This window comes from Asparagus officinalis, chromosome 8, assembly GCF_001876935.1.
Source record: "Asparagus officinalis chromosome 8, Aspof.V1, whole genome shotgun sequence".
Classification (NCBI taxonomy): Eukaryota; Viridiplantae; Streptophyta; class Magnoliopsida; order Asparagales; family Asparagaceae; genus Asparagus; species Asparagus officinalis.
In genome coordinates this window covers 114,101,364-114,120,537 of record NC_033801.1, presented here as the reverse complement: position 1 = coordinate 114,120,537, position 19,174 = coordinate 114,101,364, and the positions used below count along the sequence as shown (strand labels likewise).

Below are 19,174 nucleotides of genomic sequence, written 5' to 3'. Positions count from 1 at the left end.
GCTGCGTTTGTAGCGATTTGGAAGCTGCGTTGACAGCGAACATGAGCTGCGTTGGCAGTGTTTAGAGCTGAATGTGAGCTGTGTTTGCAGCAATTTGGAAGCTGCGTTGGCAGTGTTTGGAGCTGAACGTGAGCTGCATTTGTAGCAATTTGGAAGCTATGTTGGCAGCGTTGGAAGCTGAATGTGAGCTGCGTTTGTAGAAATTTGAAAGCTGTGTTGGCAGCATTGGAAGCTACGTTAGCAGTGTTGGCAGCTGGATCTGAGCTGCGTCCGTGGCTGTAAACGCAGTGCGTCTTGATGCTGGTATACGGGGAGGACTTCCGTGTTTTAGTTTGAAGAGACCGTCGATTTGTAGCCTCTTTCTGTCAGAACGTTACAAAGATTGTTGTTTTGTAATTTTTGCTTTAGCTCTTTGATATGTGAGAGTCGTCAGATTGTAACTCCTGATATTGATTGTGAAGGCTGTTGATTAGAGCTTTCATCAGTTGTTGTGAAGGTCGTCAGATTGTAACCTTTATCAATTTACGTGAAAGTCTTCAAATTGTAGCATTTTGGAAGCCGTCAAATTATAACTTCCATCATCGGTGTTTGATGGGGATAATCTATCTGTAGTAATTTTTAGACATCCTACTGTTTATCCTCTGTATTTTATACGGAATTTGTAATGAAAGTCATAAACATCTTTTTATACAATGTTCCTTTATGAAATCTATGTGGAACACTATTTGTTTTAAGTTCTCCGTGAACAATTCTATGACATGTTTGGATCAACTTTGGCTTTCTTGAAATTTATATATTCTAGATGAAAAAAATTGCACTGAGATGTTATATGTTGTGTAGCTTTGTGGGTGATTTCGAACGAAAGAAACAACAGAGTTTTTGCCCAGAAATCCAAATATGCTTTTAATCTTTTGGCTCAAGCTAATTATTATTTTTAATCTATGGATGTGTAATATTTCTTTTAGTGCTCGATCTATGAGACATTATGACAGGAAAGTTAGAAGGACGAATGCTAATGCTATTGTTGCTCGTGTTGCTGCTCTGGTGAACTCGGAGAGGAGTGTGGTGATATATACAAGGTCGAGAAATAGAACTGCTGATCAACCAATGATGGTGGAATGAGTTGTGGATCAAAGAGCTAATTTCTTGGTTTGATGTTCATATATGCCAGGAAAAATACTATTGATGAATCTGATATATTTTTGTTGTATATATGGGACGGGTTCTATGGAGATATAATATGTAAAAATTAATACTCTTGGTCATAGTTTTGGAGTTGTGAGTATGGCCTAATCTATACAATCGTCCTTTTTCTTATATGCAGCAAAGGCTGGGAATTTATTTCCCATCCTACTATCTAAAAAAAAGACCTCTTGTGGCCGTGATGGCCTTCGAGCCCATCACTTGTTAGATGTACTTTGTGGTCCGGAGTCCACTATTGCTAATGACCTTCTCACGGATCTTACTCCAGTGGTTAATTTTTTGGTTGCAAGGGCGTTGTCTGGCCTCCTTGGCGGAGTTTATTGCTAGTGCTCCCCTCACTCCGTTGTTGAAGAGTGATGAGGGCATAAGGCCAATTGTGGTAGGTACCATTTGGAGACGTCTTGTCTCTAAAGTGGCCATGATGAAGGTGGGGAAGGACATGTCGAGTTATTTGGGAGATTTTCAGTTTGGGGTGGGAGTCTCAGGAGGAGCAGAAGCAGTTTTGCATGCGATTAATAGGTTCGTTGATGTCCACTATGCGAGGACTCGCTCTCCATGCTTTTAGTCGACTTTCAGAATGCATTTAACTTGGTCGGCATGAGTAGTATGTTGCGGGAGGTGCGCCTTACGTGTTCGATGATCCCTCCTTGGGTGGAATTTCTATATGTGCAGCCCGCTAGACTGTATTTGGGGGTGGATTTCATTTGGTCTGCTCGGGGGATCCAGCAAGGGGATCCGTTAGGGCCTCTGTTGTTCGTGCTCATGCTTCACTCATTGATTCTTTGAGTGTAGGAAGAGTGCAAGTTGGCTCTTCATGCTTGGTACTTGGACGATGGGTCCTTGGTCGGGGATACTTTGGAGATTGCTAAGGCATATAAGGTGATCGAGACTGAAGGCCCAAGGCTCGGGTTAGACCTCAATGTCAACAAAACTGAATTATTCTGGCCCTCACCGAATCCTAGGAGTTTGCTGGACGGGCTTTTCCCTTGGATATTAATCGGCCTCGTGATGGAGTAAGGCTTTTAGGTGGAGTAGTTAGCATGGATGAGGGGTTTGTTGGTGGGTTAGTAGCGAAGAGGGTGACAAAGGCGACTCAGTTAATGGAAGCGTTGGACCAACTTAGGGATCCACAGTGCGAACTCGTCCTTTTGAGGGCTTGTACGGGTTTGTCCAAGTTGTATTTCGCATTGAGGACTTGCCCGCCACAACTCTTTGCTCAGGCGGTGACTCAGTTTGATATTACGCTTCGAAGGTCAGTCGAGAGCATTGTCACATCCGAAGACCCAGGCTCCAGGGATCTCCAATGGAGGCTAGCCTAGCGGGTTGGGGGTCTATGCAGCAGCCAATGCTATACAGTTTTCTTTTGTGGCCTCTCGGATTCACTCCATCGAGCTCCAAGACCACATTTTGAGAGGTTGTGGTAAGGTTTCTTTAGGTGGGCATTTTACTTCCGCCCGGGCCTTTCTTCAAGCCAAGCTATCTGAGGTTGACCTTCTTCAAATCACCACTAAAGGGTCTGTCCCCCCAAAACCAATGCATTACTTGGCAGACATCTTTTATGGTGGCGTTTGTAGAGATCTATCGGCGGAGTTTGGCCTTTCAGAGAGGCATGTTGCGATTGTTGAGTGCCTGCGGGTAAAGCACGTCCAAGATTTCTTGTTGGCCATGCCTATTGAGGGATTAGGACAGTGTATGACTTCGAGGGAGTACCAGGCCATCCTCAGGTACAGGTTGTTGGTTCCTTTGTTCGTGAAGGGGACATTGTGCTTAGTTTGTCGTAGAACGCAGATGGATGCTTTTGGAGAGCATGCCATCCACTGTCAGAAGCAGTCGGGGTTCAAGTACATGCACAACTTAGTCAGAGATGTCTTGTATGATATTCTCCAAAGAGCACGGATCCCATCAATGAAGGAAGCGTCGGTCAACTTCCTCACTCCTCCTGGAGAGGCTAGATCTACTCTAAGGCCGACGGACGTTCTTGTCTATAGTTGGAGTGGGGGGGAGTACGTTTGTGTTGATCTCACAGGGGTGTCTCCGTTGGTGGGGTTTGGTAACAGAGAGTTCAAGGTTGGGCATGCAACGGATAAAGCAGCAGAGGCAAAGGTGAGCAAACATGATCAAGCTTGCAAGGATAACCACCACAGCTTCATCCAGTTCACTTTCGATATGTTTGGTTTCCTTGCAGCTGATGCGGTGGAGTTCCTCAGGAGGGTACAAAAATTCATGAATAAGAATGTGGCGACATCAACGTCCGCTGAGTACGTGTTTCGTATGTTGGGTTTTGCAATTCAAAAAAGATTAGCGGCGCAGCTTGTTGCCCGCTTGTCATCATCACATGTGTAATATTTAGCAAATAAATAAAAAAAAGAAAAAGGAAAAAAAATAAAATTGTACAAAAACGGCATAATTTGCCACATAAGGAAACATGGGTGTATATGTTTTCCTATTTGTTTTTTTTGATGTGGTGTGATTATTTTTAACTTTTAATCTTCCTTTTTTAAGACTCTGGTTTTTTATCCTCTGATTTTGGTTGTTGCATTTATTGCAGGTTTTTTTCTACAAAATGTAAGTCTGTTTACATTATCTAATTACAAAAGTTGCTAACCTAACAATGTATTTATAAATCTCATTGTAAGTCCAAAATATCTTTCATCTCTCTCAAAGTTTTTAAAAGTAGGTTACCTTGTTAAGTTAAGTAGGGAGGTTTGTTTTTCTTATAACTCAAAGGTCAAATTTTCAGTTATTTATGTTAGGAGAAGTGAAACAACAGAGCAATGTTTAAATTTGAAGGATTTACTGTTAAATGGCTACAAGAGGAATAAAGATATATGGGAAAATTTGTTTTAGTCCAGATGTATAAGAGTCTAAATATTGTTAGGTGATTAGCATTTGATACACTTTAAAAAAAAATTCTGAATGCTGAAAAATAATATAAGAGATGGTAGTAAAGTAAATTTTGTGAAACTTTGGGGTGCCTTGTGGAAAAGAATAAACTTCATGGTATTAAAATTAAGAATCAATGGAACTTTTCAATACTAAAGTGTCATTAGCAAAAAATTTTGGAAGTTGTTCGATTAAATATTATATTCTTTTTTCATGGTATAAATCTAGACCCAAATATTTAGGTTACCTTTTTTGTCTAAAATATCTAGGTCCAATACTAAAAGTTTCATTCAAGATTTGAAAGAATAACTTATATTTTCTAACTACTTCTAATCTAATAATTTCATTAAAAAAACTACTTCTAATAAAAATAACATAAATATGTTATATCCTGGTTAAAGACTTTGTCATTATATTTCTCTATTATATATTATGTAAGAAGCATTCACGAAGCAAATCGAATCCTTATATGTCAAGAATACATGTATCAAATCCATTTTTAAGCAATAATCAGATCGAATCAACTTTTATGTCAAGGATACATGTATCTAATTCTATTTCAAACGACATTTACCTTCTCTACTAAATAAATTATCATCGCATATAATGTATTTTTAAAATACAATTTTCACATAAGATGAGTAATATAAAGAAAACAAAAAAACGATAAAACACTTAAGATTTGCTTTATGTCAATACACTGAATCTATTCGCATTTTAATACCTTGAAAGACTAGTATATTGGCGCCTCAAAATATGTAAGGTGCGATAGGATTCAGTATATCAATGCGAGTCTTACATATATATCATATTAATGATAATTTATAAGAATATGGTGGACTAAATTAGCAGCATAAAAAAAATATAAATTCATAATGCAACGATAGTAATCATATTAAAAAAATACAATCCAATTTTCTTATAAAGTTTTTTTTTTTATAAATTATAGGAAAAGTAAAACACCCAAAATATAGATTTCCTTGTATTTCTATGAAATTTGTAGGAAAAATTTATAGAACTCAAAGAGTACCATATTTTTTATTTTTTTGCTATTTCTTTGTTTGGTTCAAAGTATGAAAAAATTCCTAACTTTATAGAAAATATGTTGTCTTCTTTTTCATTTGTTTGGTTGGATATCACTTTATAGAAAATAACTTACTAATAATGCCCATAAAAAATCACATGAGAACAATACTGATGTACTTAATTAATTTTTGGGAAAAATCTCTTTTAACCCAAAGTTTTCCCCCCAATTATTTAAAAACCCATCCACTTTACTAAACACCAATAAACCCATTATACCCATGTTGCTTAGTTTTAAACACAAAGTTCATTATACCTCTCCATCTCTATACTGTATTTTCCCCAAGATAGAGACACCCAACTTTGCCCTTTCTCTCTTCTTCTCATCACCGTCAACAGTAGGCATTAATGGCGACAATGGCGGGAGAAAAGGGCGGGCTACACTCACACTTCACAAACCCCCAATTTGGTACCCATCTTTAATTACTCTCTCCTTCTGTCTCTCCTCCATTAATTTCTCCTCTCTTCTTAAGAAATCTCTCTCCTCCATTAATATTTCTCTTCATAGAAGACATTAATCCTACATCAGATCAGTGGTTGAGATCTCATGTTCGTTTCTTGCAGTAAAAGAAGACATTTAAAGGTAACTATAAAGTGATTGAGATCCCATCTTTATATCTTGATTTGTTGAAATGTCTAAATTTTTAAATGAGAAAATCTTTATCGTGTTGAGACTACTATTTTCTCATGAGAAAACTCTAATTCTGTTGATTACATCATTTGTAGTGAGAGTTAGGAAAGTGCTATACTTTCTTTAAAAAGTGCTATGAAAAGCTGAGCAATGTAAAAGTTCTATATTTTCTTTATTTGATTCACAAAATAAAAATCATTTGTTCCTCATTTCTATAGAATGTAGAAAAATCTGGTCTTTGAATATTTAGGAATGAATATTGAATTATATTGTATAGAAACATAGAGAATTGCATATTGAATGCCGATGTTGAATTATATCGTATACAATAAGAAAATGCATGTTAGACTTGTGTTTGTTTGGTAATATTTGATTGTTAGTTAGTTCCCCACTTATTTTATTTTTTATGAATTTCAGTAATGGAAGAAGAGCTATATTGTGCAATTATGGACTTTAGAGGAAACAATCATTTGATTCCAATGAATATCAAGGGGACTTTCAGTAATTTAGTGGCCGAGGTGCAAAGTAGAATTGCTTTTTTTTCAAGCCCAGTAAAGTTGACTTATGAAGTCCCATATACAGAAGAATTGTTTGTACGTGTCCATGATGACGTCGATTTGTCAACAATGTTCGATGTACATCTAAGTTGCAAGAAGAAGATAGTTAAGATGCATGTTGACATAGATCGAGATACATTATTTGGTCTAGAGGAAAACACCATTCACATAAGGTAAGAACTTATTGTATATTGTGAGGTCCATATTTCACAAAATTAATCCATGTTTATTTAATTTCTCTGTAGTTCAAAGAAAAATTATGACGATATAATATGTCGGCAATTAGCTGTAGTACTAGATAAGAATTTTCATTAATGTTTCTAATTGCTAGTCTTATAAGGTAACCGCTTTATGTTTGCAGGAATCCTACCATCTCTCTTTCGGAACAACATGCATCCTCGACGCATAATCCATCCAATTCACAAAATGCATTATGTGAAGTTGAGAGATCTAGTATTCAGATTCCTATTTCATGGTATCATGCCATTAGAAGTGTCGGACAAGAATTTAATGACGTTAAACATCTAAGGCAAAGTCTTGGAAATTACTCAATTGCTCTTGGTTTTAACTTTGCTTATTTGAAAAATGAACCTAGAAGATTGATAGTAAAATGCAAAGGTGCTGATTGTGAATGGATGGTCCATTGTAACCGTCATACAGATTGCAAACGGTTTTACGTGAAGAAAATTGGTAGTGCACATAGTTGTCTCGGAGGAGGCATAGGAGAGAAGGGACATCCACGGGCATCTCGTAAGTGGGTTGCAAATATGGTGAAATCCATACTAAAAGAACAACCCACCTACCGCGCAATTGATCTTAAAAAGAAGCTTTTGAGAGAGTTTGGCGTTGATATCCCCTATGGAAGAGCTTGGTGTGGGAAAGAGCTTGCTCAACAGGAGTTATATGGGTATGCAAAACATTCATATGAACAACTTAGATGGTACAAGGATAAAGTTATGGAAACTAACCCAGGATCAATCGTCCATCTAGAACATGAAGATGGCAGATTTACTAGATTTTTTATCTCATATTATGCTTGTTGGAAGGGTTTTGTCGAGGGATGTAGGCCAATTTTATTCTTGGATGGCACCCATCTTTTTGATAGGTACAAGGGAACTCTACTTGCTACTACTGCTTTGAATGGAGATGGAGGAATGTTTCCTGTCGCTCTTTGCATTTGTGGAACCGAGAATGAGAGCAATTGGGAGTGGTTCCTTGAATGCATTCGTGATGTATTGTACAATTCAGATGATCCATATACTCCGAATGATGAGCTGGTTATAATCTCCGATCGAGACAAAGGACTTTAAAATTCCGTCAAGAATTGCTTCCCTTGTTCATATCACAGTTATTCCATCCGCCATTTAATGGCTAATTATAAGAACAACTTGTCAAAGAAAAGGTTACCAGCACCACTTAGGGATGATTGTGTTCAAATTATGAAGAGAGATGCCTATACCTACACAATGCGTGCTTATCATAATGAATGCAACGAGCTCCAGAATAAGTCATCTATTGCTTTCATTGAAATGCTGAATATGAGCCCACAGAACTGGGCTAATTGTTATTTTCCTGGAAAGAGGTCACCATTTTTATATATTTTTGGTCTTTGTGATTGAATTCTCTGATATGTGTGTTTGAACATGTATAACATTTGAATAATCCTATAGCTATAACATGGTTGCAGGTATGGGTGGTTAACCTCAAATCTAGCCGAGTCCTTCAACGCAAGGATTAAGGAAGCCCGATTTTTACTGATAGCGTAGTTGGTTGATCACATCTGGGTGAAGATGATGAAAATAAGCTACGATAGACGTGAGGAATCCAACAAATGGACTACACCATTTGTTCATAGTGTAGAGGAGCATCTTGTCCTAATCAACGAGGGTGCACGTTGTCTTCATGTTAATCCTTCTACGTCGATTCTGTATGAAGTATATGATTCCCGTTGTCTTCATGTTAATCCTTCTACGTCGATTCTGTATGAAGTATATGATTCCCCATCTGTTAGAGTGAATTTGGAGTACCAATCCTTCTACGTCGATTCTGTATGAAGTATATGATTCCCCATCTGTTAGAGTGAATTTGGAGTACCGCATGTGTACTTGTCGCTAATAGCAAGTTCTTGGACTACTTTGCAAGTGTTTGGTGGAAAATTTTGTAACAAGAAAATGAGAAAGGAACTGTACTTGATTTTATTCTCTCTAACTTGTTTAGAAAAAGAATGATTACAGTTCTCTCAACTCTCAATTACAATTGGATTTTCGATTACAAAAGAGAAGAGAATGATCGGGATTCTCTCCTTTGAGATGCCTCCCTCGAATGCTTGCGTCGAGTTTGCTTCTCGTTGACGATCCGAATATCTATACTCACTGGAACAACTGTCTTGTCTGGTTGATAACTCTTGACGAGTTTTGTGATTCAGAACAAGTAACAAACTCTAATGATAGAGTTGTTGGAACCGAAAATAATTCGGTTAATAAGCCAAATGCCGACTGCTTAGAGTTCCTCCGTCTGTTGATTTCCCAGACTGTGTAAGGAGTCAATCCTCCTTTTTCTGATTCTGGAAGATTTGATCGAAAGATCCCCCTCCGATTAATGAAAAGAAATCTCTCTTGATCTGATTATCAAAAATCCGATCTCCCCCAATCCAAAAAGAGATCTTTTACTCTGTTGAGTTTGTTGCTATTTATAGGGGGATTAGGGGTGTAACTACCCCCATAATCCGCGCCTAAATGGGGATTAGTTACCCCATTAGTCGGGTGTAACAACCCACTAAAGCCACTCCTCAAATCGTGGGTGAAGAACAGCTTCGGAGTTGTTACGATCGCGTTTGAATGAGTCAGAACCTTGACCTGCGTTCTGGCGGTGATTGAGCTGCGTTTGGCAGCGACTGACGGGCTGCGTTGGGCAGCGATGGATGAGCTGCGTTGGCAACGGTTGATAAGCTGCGTTGGGCAGCGATGGTTGATAAGCTGCGTTCGAGCTGTGCTTGGCAGCGATTGGAGCTGCGTTCAAGCTGTGTTGAAGCGGCGTAGGTGATTGAATCGGTGTAGTGTCTTGATGATGGTACGCGGGGAGGACTTCCACGTCTTGGTTTGAAGAGATCGTTGATTTGTAATCCCTTTCTGTCAGAGTATTGCTGAAGACTGTCGTTTTGTAATCTTTGCTTTAACTCTTTGACATGTGAAAATCTTCGAATTGTAGCCTTCTGGAAGTCGTCAGATTGTAACTTCCATCATCAGTGTTTGATGGAGACTCAGCTATCTATTATGATTTTTAGACAGCCTACAGTGTTAAAGATGTTCAATGACACGATGCTCGATGAAGACTTGTCTATATTAAATGTAAATGAGAGATTATCATGTTTGATGATTAGTTTACTTTAATCTTTGATACCCACTGAAAACAAAACTTGTTTTTTTTCATGATTGCTAATTTTGATTTTTAGAACTCTTTGACCTTACACAAGCCAATCAAAGAGCAAAACTTGTTCGATGTGGAAATTTAAGGAGGAGTTTAAAATTAGCTCTATATAATTTCTCAGTTTTATGACGCAAATCGAATGCTAACATCAACTATGTACTAAGGTCTATGTAAGTATCTTTATACTGAACAAGTAAAATGAGAAAGTGAAAATTATAATATGCTTATAATAAACATGTAAAGTGAGAAATTCACTCATCATCTATGAAGGAATCAACCTTTATCTTCCTATTAATTCCCCTTGAAGCTGATTGGAAACCTTCTGCTACATGTTCACTTATCATGAATTCTTTTTTATTTTGTTGCTTTCCTTGGGCTTTGACTAACTGAATGCAGTTTAACTTGAGGAAGTCCTTGTAGCAGTAGCTTAAGGTACATTTTTTGAGAGAATAGGACTGAATGAAAGGTTACCGATTTTTTTATTTATTATTACATATTCATTTGAGATGCTACTTTTTATTTTATGATAATAAATTAATATGATTTTATATTCACACTAATTGTAATCAAGTATGGATAAAAGTTAGATGACACTGATTAGGGATAGATAATGTCTGCGGTATCGGGCCGGAGTTGATGCTTTTATTGAATTTGCAAAAGTAAATGTAGGCAGGCGTAGCACGATTCAGTGTTCGTGCAACAAATGCATGAATCTTGATTGGCATGAATTTGGTATTGTGAAAGATCATTTGGTTCGATATGGGATTATGGTATCCTATAAGATTTGGTTGCACCATGGAGAATTGCCTGATAATTATCATGGTGATTCCGGTGATGACAGGGATGAGAGCGATGACGATAACAGAGATGAGTATCCAGAATTAATGGAAGACCATTGCAGAGGAACTTATATGGATGATGATGATGTAGAGATGGATCATGATGTTCGAAACTTTGAAAAATTACTGGAAGCTTCCCAGCGTGAAATGTATCCTGGTTGCAAAAACTTCACTTTGTTGGCATTTGTTGTCAAGATGCTTCATGTGAAAGTTGAGAATAGATGGAGTAATAAGTCATTCGACATGATTTTACAGATATTTAGGGACTTATTGCCAGAGGGTCATTTGGTTCCGGGGTCAATTTATTAAACGAAGAAGTTGTTGCGTGATCTGGGCATGGGATATGAGCATATCGATGCATGCCAACATGATTGTGTACTGTTTTGGAAGAACTCGCACCTGATAAAGTGTCCTGTATGTAGGGAGTCTAGGTACAAGTTCATTGGTGGAAATGGTATGAAGATCCCTCGTAAGGTGTTGTGTTACTTTCCGTTAACTCCGAGGTTGCGGAGGCTGTACATGTCTAGGAAAACGGCCACAGAGATGAGATGGTATAGGGATAAACGTGTAGATGACGGGATTATGAGACATCCGGCTGACACTGAGGAGTGGAAGGAATTTGATCTTATTCATCCTGATTTTGCAAAAGAGATCCGCAATGTAAGGCTGGGACTGGCTAGTGATGGGTTCAACCCTTTTGGGAACATGAGCAATGCCTATAGTATGTGGCCAGTCATACTTATGCCTTACAACTTGCCACCCTGGTTGTGTATGAAAGAATCTTTTTTCATGATGTCCTTACTTATTCCTGGACCACATGCACCAGGGAACGACATCGATGTTTTCTTGAGGCCTTTGGTCGACGAGTTGAAGGAGTTGTGGGACAATGGGGTAGTAACTTATGATGCCTCCAAAAAAGAGATCTTCCGGATGCATGCGGCTATATTGTGGACCATTAATGACTTTCCTGCATATGGTAACTTGTCTGGGTGGAGCACAAAAGGCTATTTGGCTTGTCCACCTTGCAATGATGATCCATTATCGCATCGATTGAGGAGTAAGATTGGATACTTCGGTCATCGAGTTTACTTGCCTAGGAATCACACTATGAGACGGAGTAAGGACTTTAACGGTAGGACTGAACATCACATGAAATCTTTGGAGTTACCCGTGGAAAAGGTACTTGAGCAGCTGGATCAATTACCAAATGTTAATTTTGGAAAGCATCCTTTAAAGAGGAAAAGACCCTATGAATCCATTGCCCTAAATTGGAGAAAGAAAAGTATCTTTTTCGAGCTACCGTATTGGAAAGAACTGAAGGTGCGGCACAATTTGGATCCCATGCACATTGAAAAGAATATATGTGAGGCAATCATTGGGACAATGTTGGGTATAGACGGGAAGAATAAGGACACTAGTAAAGCTCGTCTCGATTTGGAAGATATGGATATAAGGTCAAAATTACATTTAGAGAAACAACCAGATGGATCCATTCGCAAGCCTATTGCATCCTACACACTATCCCCAGAAGAGAGAGAGGGTTTTTGTGCATTCTTGGCATCGATTAAGTATCCTGATGGGTATGCAGCAAATCTATCGAGGTGCGTGAGCACTAGAGGCGGCAAATTGACGGGTCTGAAGAGCCATGATTATCATGTCCTTCTACAACGTCTTCTGCCAATTGGGATGCACGGATATGTTAACAAGGAAATTGGTACAACACTTTTTGAGTTGGGAAGCTTCTTTCAGGACCTTTGTTCTAAAACATTGAGGCACAGTGACTTGGAAAAGTTAGAGGAACGCATTGTCCTCATACTTTGTAAACTGGAGAGGATTTTTCCACCGGCTTTTTTCGATGTGATGGTCCATTTGGCTGTTCACTTGCCACGTGAAGCCATGCTTGCTGGCCCTGTGCAATATCGGTGGATGTATCCGATCGAAAGGTATATATTAGAGGACCACGTAATTAATTAGTTTCATATTTGTGCAACTGTATTACATATAAATCTTATTCTATTTTATGGTTCCTTTGAAGGTTTCTTGGAACACTAAAGGGGTACGTTACCAATCGAGCTAGGCCAGAAGGTTCAATTGCAGAGGCTTACATTGCTAAAGAGTGTCTTACTTTTTGTTCATTGTATCTTAAAGGAGTTGTTCGAGAAGAACGAAATGTTGATTGTGGTATACTTGGTCCTGGATTGTCGGTTTTCACACAAAGTGCTCGTCCCTTCGGACCAATCACAAGAGCTCCAAATGTGTCTCAGAAAGATCTGGATATGGCTCAGTGGTTTGTGTTGTATAATAGCCCTGAATTGGAGCCGTTTCTAGAGTATGTATTAAGTTTTTTAAGTTTGAATCAGTTGTATAGTTTTACTAACCAATTGATTGACACCTCTGGATGTAGGGAACACAAGGCTACGATCCAAAATTCTAGAGGACATGACATTACTCAGATACAACGAAAAGAATTTTCAAAATGGTTCAAACAACATGTAAGTTATCTGAAATACGCACAAGTCATTTTATAAATTAAAATTAAATCAACATTATTGAATACCTAATGCACTTGTAACATGTTTATGTAGATAAATCATTTGCGAACTATCGGGTCACCAAGGGCAACTGATGAATTGTGGTCATTAGCAAATGGTCCAGATATATTAGTTCATCTCTATGAAGGATGCATTTGTAATGGCGTTCGGTTCCACACTAAAGATCGCGACAACCGTCGTAAGAGTCAAAATAGTGGTTTGGTTGTGGAAGGGGATCACGATGGAAAAACAATTGACTTTTACGGTTACTTATGCAAAGTCTGGGAGCTGAAATATTTGCATGGGGTTAAGGTTGTTCTGTTCCAATGTGAGTGGTTCAACACTGGCGGTAAAAATAGAATACATAAAGATACACATATCACAAGTATTGATGTTAGGGGTCGTTGGTATCAAAACGATCCATTTGTGCTACCAGAGCATGTGAAGCAAGTATTTTACATTGATGATACCAAATTGGGTGCTCATTGGAAAGTCGTAGAACGGGTCCAACACAGGAGTGTGTGGGATGTACCGGAACAAGTCCATGATGATATGCTTAATGATGCATTTCAACAAGTTGAAACCACTGTCGCTGTTCCAATTCTCGTCGAGCCTACTACAAATTATCCTTATTATAGGGATGATATTGGTCCCAATATCATTCCCAGTGCTGACCTAAATACGGAGTATGAAGTTGACAATGATCAGACAATGGAAGAGTATGGCGATGATGAAGAAGATAATCTGCATAATCAGGCTGACTTAGATATAGACCCTGATATTGATTATGATGTGTAGTATATGTTTTTGTTTCGTAAATGAACAAATATCAAGAAATAATATTGTTTGAAAGCAACATAATTACATTCTATCATTTTGTATAAAAGTTTAATGTTACAACCTGGCATAATTTATATGTTCTAACATGTAATTTTTTTCATAGTTATCAAATATGCACAGTGGTAAAAAATTATGGGTCAAACCGGGGTCCACACGGAAAATGGCAGAAATATATGAGGCAAGAAGGAGGAAAACAATAGATGAGAATATAGAAAGAATGAGAGCTTTGGGAATACCACCACTTTCACAAACAATTTCCAGGACGTTGCCAATGCATGAGAGGAAAAGTAAAGGCAGTAAAAAAAAGGTTTGTGAGGATGATGATGAGTACCAACCGCCTATGGATGATAATTTGCTTAGCTCATCGAGTGAAGATGACAATGATGATTTAGAAGAGGTAATATCTATTTGTGTATTGTCATTAATGGTTACTTGTAATTACTTGTCCTTGTCAATACTTATTATTATTTGTTATTAATTTCTTTTCATTATGTGTACTAATAATTCATTTTACTCAATTATAACAGGTAACACGTATGGCTCCAGGACGCAGGTCCAAAAATGTTACATCATCGACTTCTGTGCCCGAGATGAGGATTTTGGTTGCTTCGAACCAGCCACCCCAGTGTACCCGTAGCGAGCTGCCCTACCTCGAGCCATCATCAATTGCCCAACCCGACCAACTAGAAAGCCCTCAAACGATCGGGAGCAGCGTAGGTATTAATATATCATTATTTACATATCAGATTCACCTTTCCTTTATATTAGATATAAAATTTAATTCAATTAACTTTGCATTTTATGTAGGATCGGTACCATCGGCCCGTAGAAATGTAGGCGGTGCAACACGAGGGAAGGGGACAGAGAGATTGGTGAGACAATTGGGTCTGCGATTTCAGTTTCCGATCCCTTCCTCGAGTGGAGCACCGGAGGGGGAGCATGCGACATCCCTCGCGAATGAGATTAGTAAGGAGATTCGAACATCTGCACCGGTTCGCAATTGTGGTTGGGACAATATTGATGCTGAGATTCGAGAGGCGATCATTATGAGAGTTCGGGTATTTTTTTAATCATTCTTTAATGATATATTTTCATTGCTATGATATATTTGTCCTTATTTATTCAACCATAAAGGCTAGTTTATTATGCATCAAATGAATATAATTATCTACAACAAGTTATGAATGTTTAAGATCAATGGGGTATAACCATGAGATGTAAACGTACAATCAATGGGGTATATACAAACCCCATAATTCTGGCTTTTGCATGTTTAAGATCATATATGGGTTTTGTGCTAATTTCGCTATATTGAAAAGCAGGGTACATATGAAGGGAGTTTCTTGTATTTTACCCAAATACAAGAAAATCCTGAACATATCAACTTAGTTTTCTAACTTGATTCTCCTTTGAACAAATTAATGGCCAGCCCTAACTTAATCATTCAAAATCATCTTTTAAGAATCACATTTATTCATAAAAGCTACACAAGCAAACTACAGATTGGATACATATATAAAATCAATTACATTTTCATGTCTGATGCCCATTGTACCTGTAGAGAGGCATGGCAAAACAATAGCAAAGATCAAAAACTCCTAGCAGATTGCACTGAACTATGAATCAAACAGCATACACAAATATCAAATGATAAAGTCACATAGCATTAATTGTTAAGATGTCATACTTCAATTTTAGACATGCAGTAGGAACCCAGAATGTAAATTAACAATAAACAAAGATCTAGTTACCTCCCCTTCATTTCCCCTGCTTGTAAAAACAAGCTTGTTTGATTGCTGATAGTTATACATCTCCAACTGCATATCATTTCCGTTGTATAGAACACCAGGAGTTTGAGGCAGTGATAGTTTTCCTTCAAGAACATAAACTCCGATACTATGAATGTACCATCCACTCCTTCCATGAAAACCTATAACCATTCCTTCTGCCAAGCAAGAAGAGAAGAATGTTCCTTCCTCATCTCCGTATGGTCCATATTTCCTTCTTGTCGTGTGAAATGTAAGTGATCTTATAGTAGTTGGCCCTATCATCATAGTGGGACCAAAATAACCAGTAATATACGTCAAGACCTCAAATGGATAATCAAATATTATCTGCAAAAAAAGAAAATTAAATTTCATTTTCAAGAAAATAAGTTTACATAAATCTACAACCAAAGGTCTCCTAGCTTAGCTCACCTTGTCGGTTATGATTCCTGCGGTTCCTCCTTGCTTGTTTCCCCACACTTCTTGCCCGTTTCTATCATATTTCACTTTTAGTGAGGTGATTGCAGCATTTCGAGATAAATTGATCTGCCTAACTCCAGTGTATATGCCATCATCAAATATTGTTCCACCACTTCCACCCCAAGGACCATAGGGTACAGGGCCACCAATACTAGATGATCTTTTCTCTGTTGTAAATCTAGGAAAAGAAACCACCTGCAAATTTATTTATCAGTGTACAAAATCAATACAGTTTGAATAATTGGAGTGAGATCTTAAACTAGTAGTCACAAAGATATAGATACATTGCAGAACTTTCACAAATGTGCACATGCACAGCCACCAGATAGAGAGAGGGAAGGAGGGAGAGTAATCCTTTGGGAATGATTCGGACACAAATCCTTCCTATTAGGAGTCACACTGGGGTATCCATTTCTATAATTCATTCTTTTGAAATTGATCTTACTAGCTTTCTGTTTTCTTTGTGTTATTCATTTTTTTCCTTTCTTATTTCAGTTTTCTGGTTCAGGGACACCATGAATTTACTTGTGTTTACTTTCAGAATGACATAGTTATTCCAGGTAGCTGGCTATGAAGATATTTAACGGAATCAAACAGAACCATTTGGTTCTTTTAGTTAGTCAGAACCGAGCTTATTTGGTCAAGGTTTTGCATAAACCATGAGAAATGAAAACTGAACAAATTGATGAGCCTGTTTTTGTATCGTTCTTTTGGTAGGAACAACACTTATCTTAGGTCACCTTGTTTTCCTTTAAATAAAGGTAGTGTTGCCGTTTGGCTTTTTATTGTTTCTTTTTCATATCATGTTTTGACATGGAACAATGAAATACCAATTTGATATTGCGACAACAACTATTTATTCCTCTTGTACTATGCTTTTGCCTTAAATATTGGAAGAATAATGTAAATGCCAGGAATACAGTATTAACGTGGCACACTTTGTGGTCCCGTCGCTCTATTGTTAAGAGTCGACGAGTGGAAGGTGTTGCGATTGGAGCAACTTTGAGGACTTATCGCTCTATTGACGAGAGTCGATAAGTTAGAAGTGTTGCGATTGGAGCAACTTTGAGGACTTATCGCTCTATTGACGAGAGTCGATAAGTTAGAAGTGTTGCGATTGGAGCAACTTTGAGGACTTATCGCTCTATTGACGAGAGTCGATAAGTTAGAAGTGTTGCGTTTGGAGCAACTTTGAGGACTTATCGCTCTATTGACGAGAGTCGATAAGTTAGAAGTGTTGCGTTTGGAGCAACTTTGAGGACTTATCGCTCTATTGACGAGAGTCGATAAGTTAGAAGTGTTGCGTTTGGAGCAACTTTGAGGACTTATCGCTCTATTGACGAGAGTCGATAAGTTAGAAGTGTTGCGATTGGAGCAACTTTGAGGACTTATCGCTCTATTGACGAGAGTCGATAAGTTAGAAGTGTTGCGTTTGGAGCAACTTTGAGGACTTATCGCTCTATTGACGAGAGTCGATAAGTTAGAAGTGTTGCGTTTGGAGCAACTTTGAGGACTTATCGCTCTATTGACGAGAGTCGATAAGTTAGAAGTGTTGCGTTTGGAGCAACTTTGAGGACTTATCGCTCTATTGACGAGAGTCGATAAGTTAGAAGTGTTGCGTTTGGAGCAACTTTGAGGACTTATCGCTCTATTGACGAGAGTCGATAAGTTAGAAGTGTTGCGTTTGGAGCAACTTTGAGGACTTATCGCTCTATTGACGAGAGTTGATAAGTTAGAAGTGTTGCGTTTGGAGCAACTTTGAGGACTTATCGCTCTATTGACGAGAGTCGATAAGTTAGAAGTGTTGCGATAATTGTTATCGTGTAACAGAATCCCAATTGCAGCTGTAGGGGTTCAGAGGAACAGGATTACCCCCTGCGTTTGGGGCCTTCGAATTGAACTGTGGATATTGTGTACTTGGACGCACTTCCAGACTATTGCGTTTGGCTTCCACTATACGTTTTCCAAACGCAAGGCTTTGTCTTGCGTCTTATCAGAAGCCCAAACGGCTGTAATGATGGCGAAGAGATCTCCTTTAAGCGGGAGTCTTGGGACTCTGCACCGTCATAAATTATTTATAAATTGGGTTGATTAGTCATGTCAAGAGGCTTTAACGTTTAAGCTTCTTTCTTGAACTCCCAAACGAGTTTCTTCTCGTTATTTCTTCCACGATCTGATTTCGTCATCTGGCCATGGCTCCCAAGAGATCTCACGAACAGATGGCGGACATTCTTCCGCCGTCGAAGGGTGCTTCTGGGTCCGCCTCCGGACCATCGTCGACGCCTCCGACGCCTGGACATCGAAGTGAGTATCCCTGTCTTCTTCGTTTTAAGTATTCTTCGTCAATGGGTTTTCTTGACATTCTGAAGACGAATTCTGGTTGATGATGACGAATAAAATTCGTCTCCTCAATCTTGAGAAGAACTTGTATGCTTCTTAACCAAAGACTGTTCATCTCTTTGATCTTGGATGACAAGAGAAGTTCTTGTGTCCATTGTTGAACTCTCCTTGTTGAACACATGGAAAAGTTCCTGTGTTTATTGATAACAATTGTTTGTCTTAGATACGAACAACTGTTCATGTGTTCTTTGATCTTGAATGTGGAAGAAGGCTTCCGTGTTTATTGATAAGATGAAGGGATTAATCTCTTAATCTGGAACACAGGCAGAAGTTCTGCGTTCATAGCTTTTTGAACGCAGGTTTAACTTCCTTGCGTTCAGGCCTTGAATGTGGAAGAAGGCTTCCGTGTTTATTGATAAGATGAAGGGATTAATCTCTTAATCTGGAACACAGGCAGAAGTTCTGCGTTCATAGCTTTTTGAACGCAGGTTTAACTTCCTTGCGTTCAGGCTGATCCTGACGCATGTTACTGCGTTTGCCTCCATCTATTTTATTAACTTTGCTTTGGCTCATATGCCAGGTGGGGCTTCTGCTG

At 38.5% G+C, this 19,174-nt stretch overlaps 3 protein-coding genes across 4 annotated transcripts in view; 2 read left to right on the top strand and 1 right to left on the bottom strand.

Annotated features, from left to right (window-relative positions):
• Positions 10,491–12,393, top strand: LOC109821753. The gene is made up of 3 exons (XM_020387913.1): positions 10,491–10,918; positions 11,045–12,223; positions 12,372–12,393. The coding sequence occupies exons 1-3, from the start codon at positions 10,491–10,493 to the stop codon at positions 12,391–12,393; spliced, it is 1,629 nt and encodes a 542-aa protein (XP_020243502.1).
• Positions 12,435–14,562, top strand: LOC109820573. 2 transcript variants are annotated; one of them, XM_020386731.1, is made up of 5 exons: positions 12,435–12,565; positions 12,658–12,951; positions 13,027–13,114; positions 13,208–14,390; positions 14,521–14,562. In XM_020386731.1, the coding sequence occupies exons 1-4, from the start codon at positions 12,483–12,485 to the stop codon at positions 13,949–13,951; spliced, it is 1,209 nt and encodes a 402-aa protein (XP_020242320.1). In that variant the 5' UTR covers positions 12,435–12,482; the 3' UTR covers positions 13,952–14,390; positions 14,521–14,562. The 2 variants fall into 2 exon arrangements, with proteins under 2 accessions (XP_020242320.1, XP_020242319.1); XM_020386730.1 differs by having other exon boundaries at positions 12,658–13,114.
• The window catches only part of LOC109821752 (jacalin-related lectin 3-like), a 6,700-nt gene continuing 3,044 nt past the window's right edge, over positions 15,519–19,174 (bottom strand). Inside the window, exons 2-4 of the mRNA XM_020387911.1 lie at positions 16,192–16,434; positions 15,745–16,107; positions 15,519–15,548 (exon numbers count right to left, since the gene is read on the bottom strand). Of these exons, the coding sequence (XP_020243500.1) occupies positions 15,519–15,548; positions 15,745–16,107; positions 16,192–16,434 (636 nt within the window). The remainder of the gene's footprint in view (positions 15,549–15,744; positions 16,108–16,191; positions 16,435–19,174) is intronic.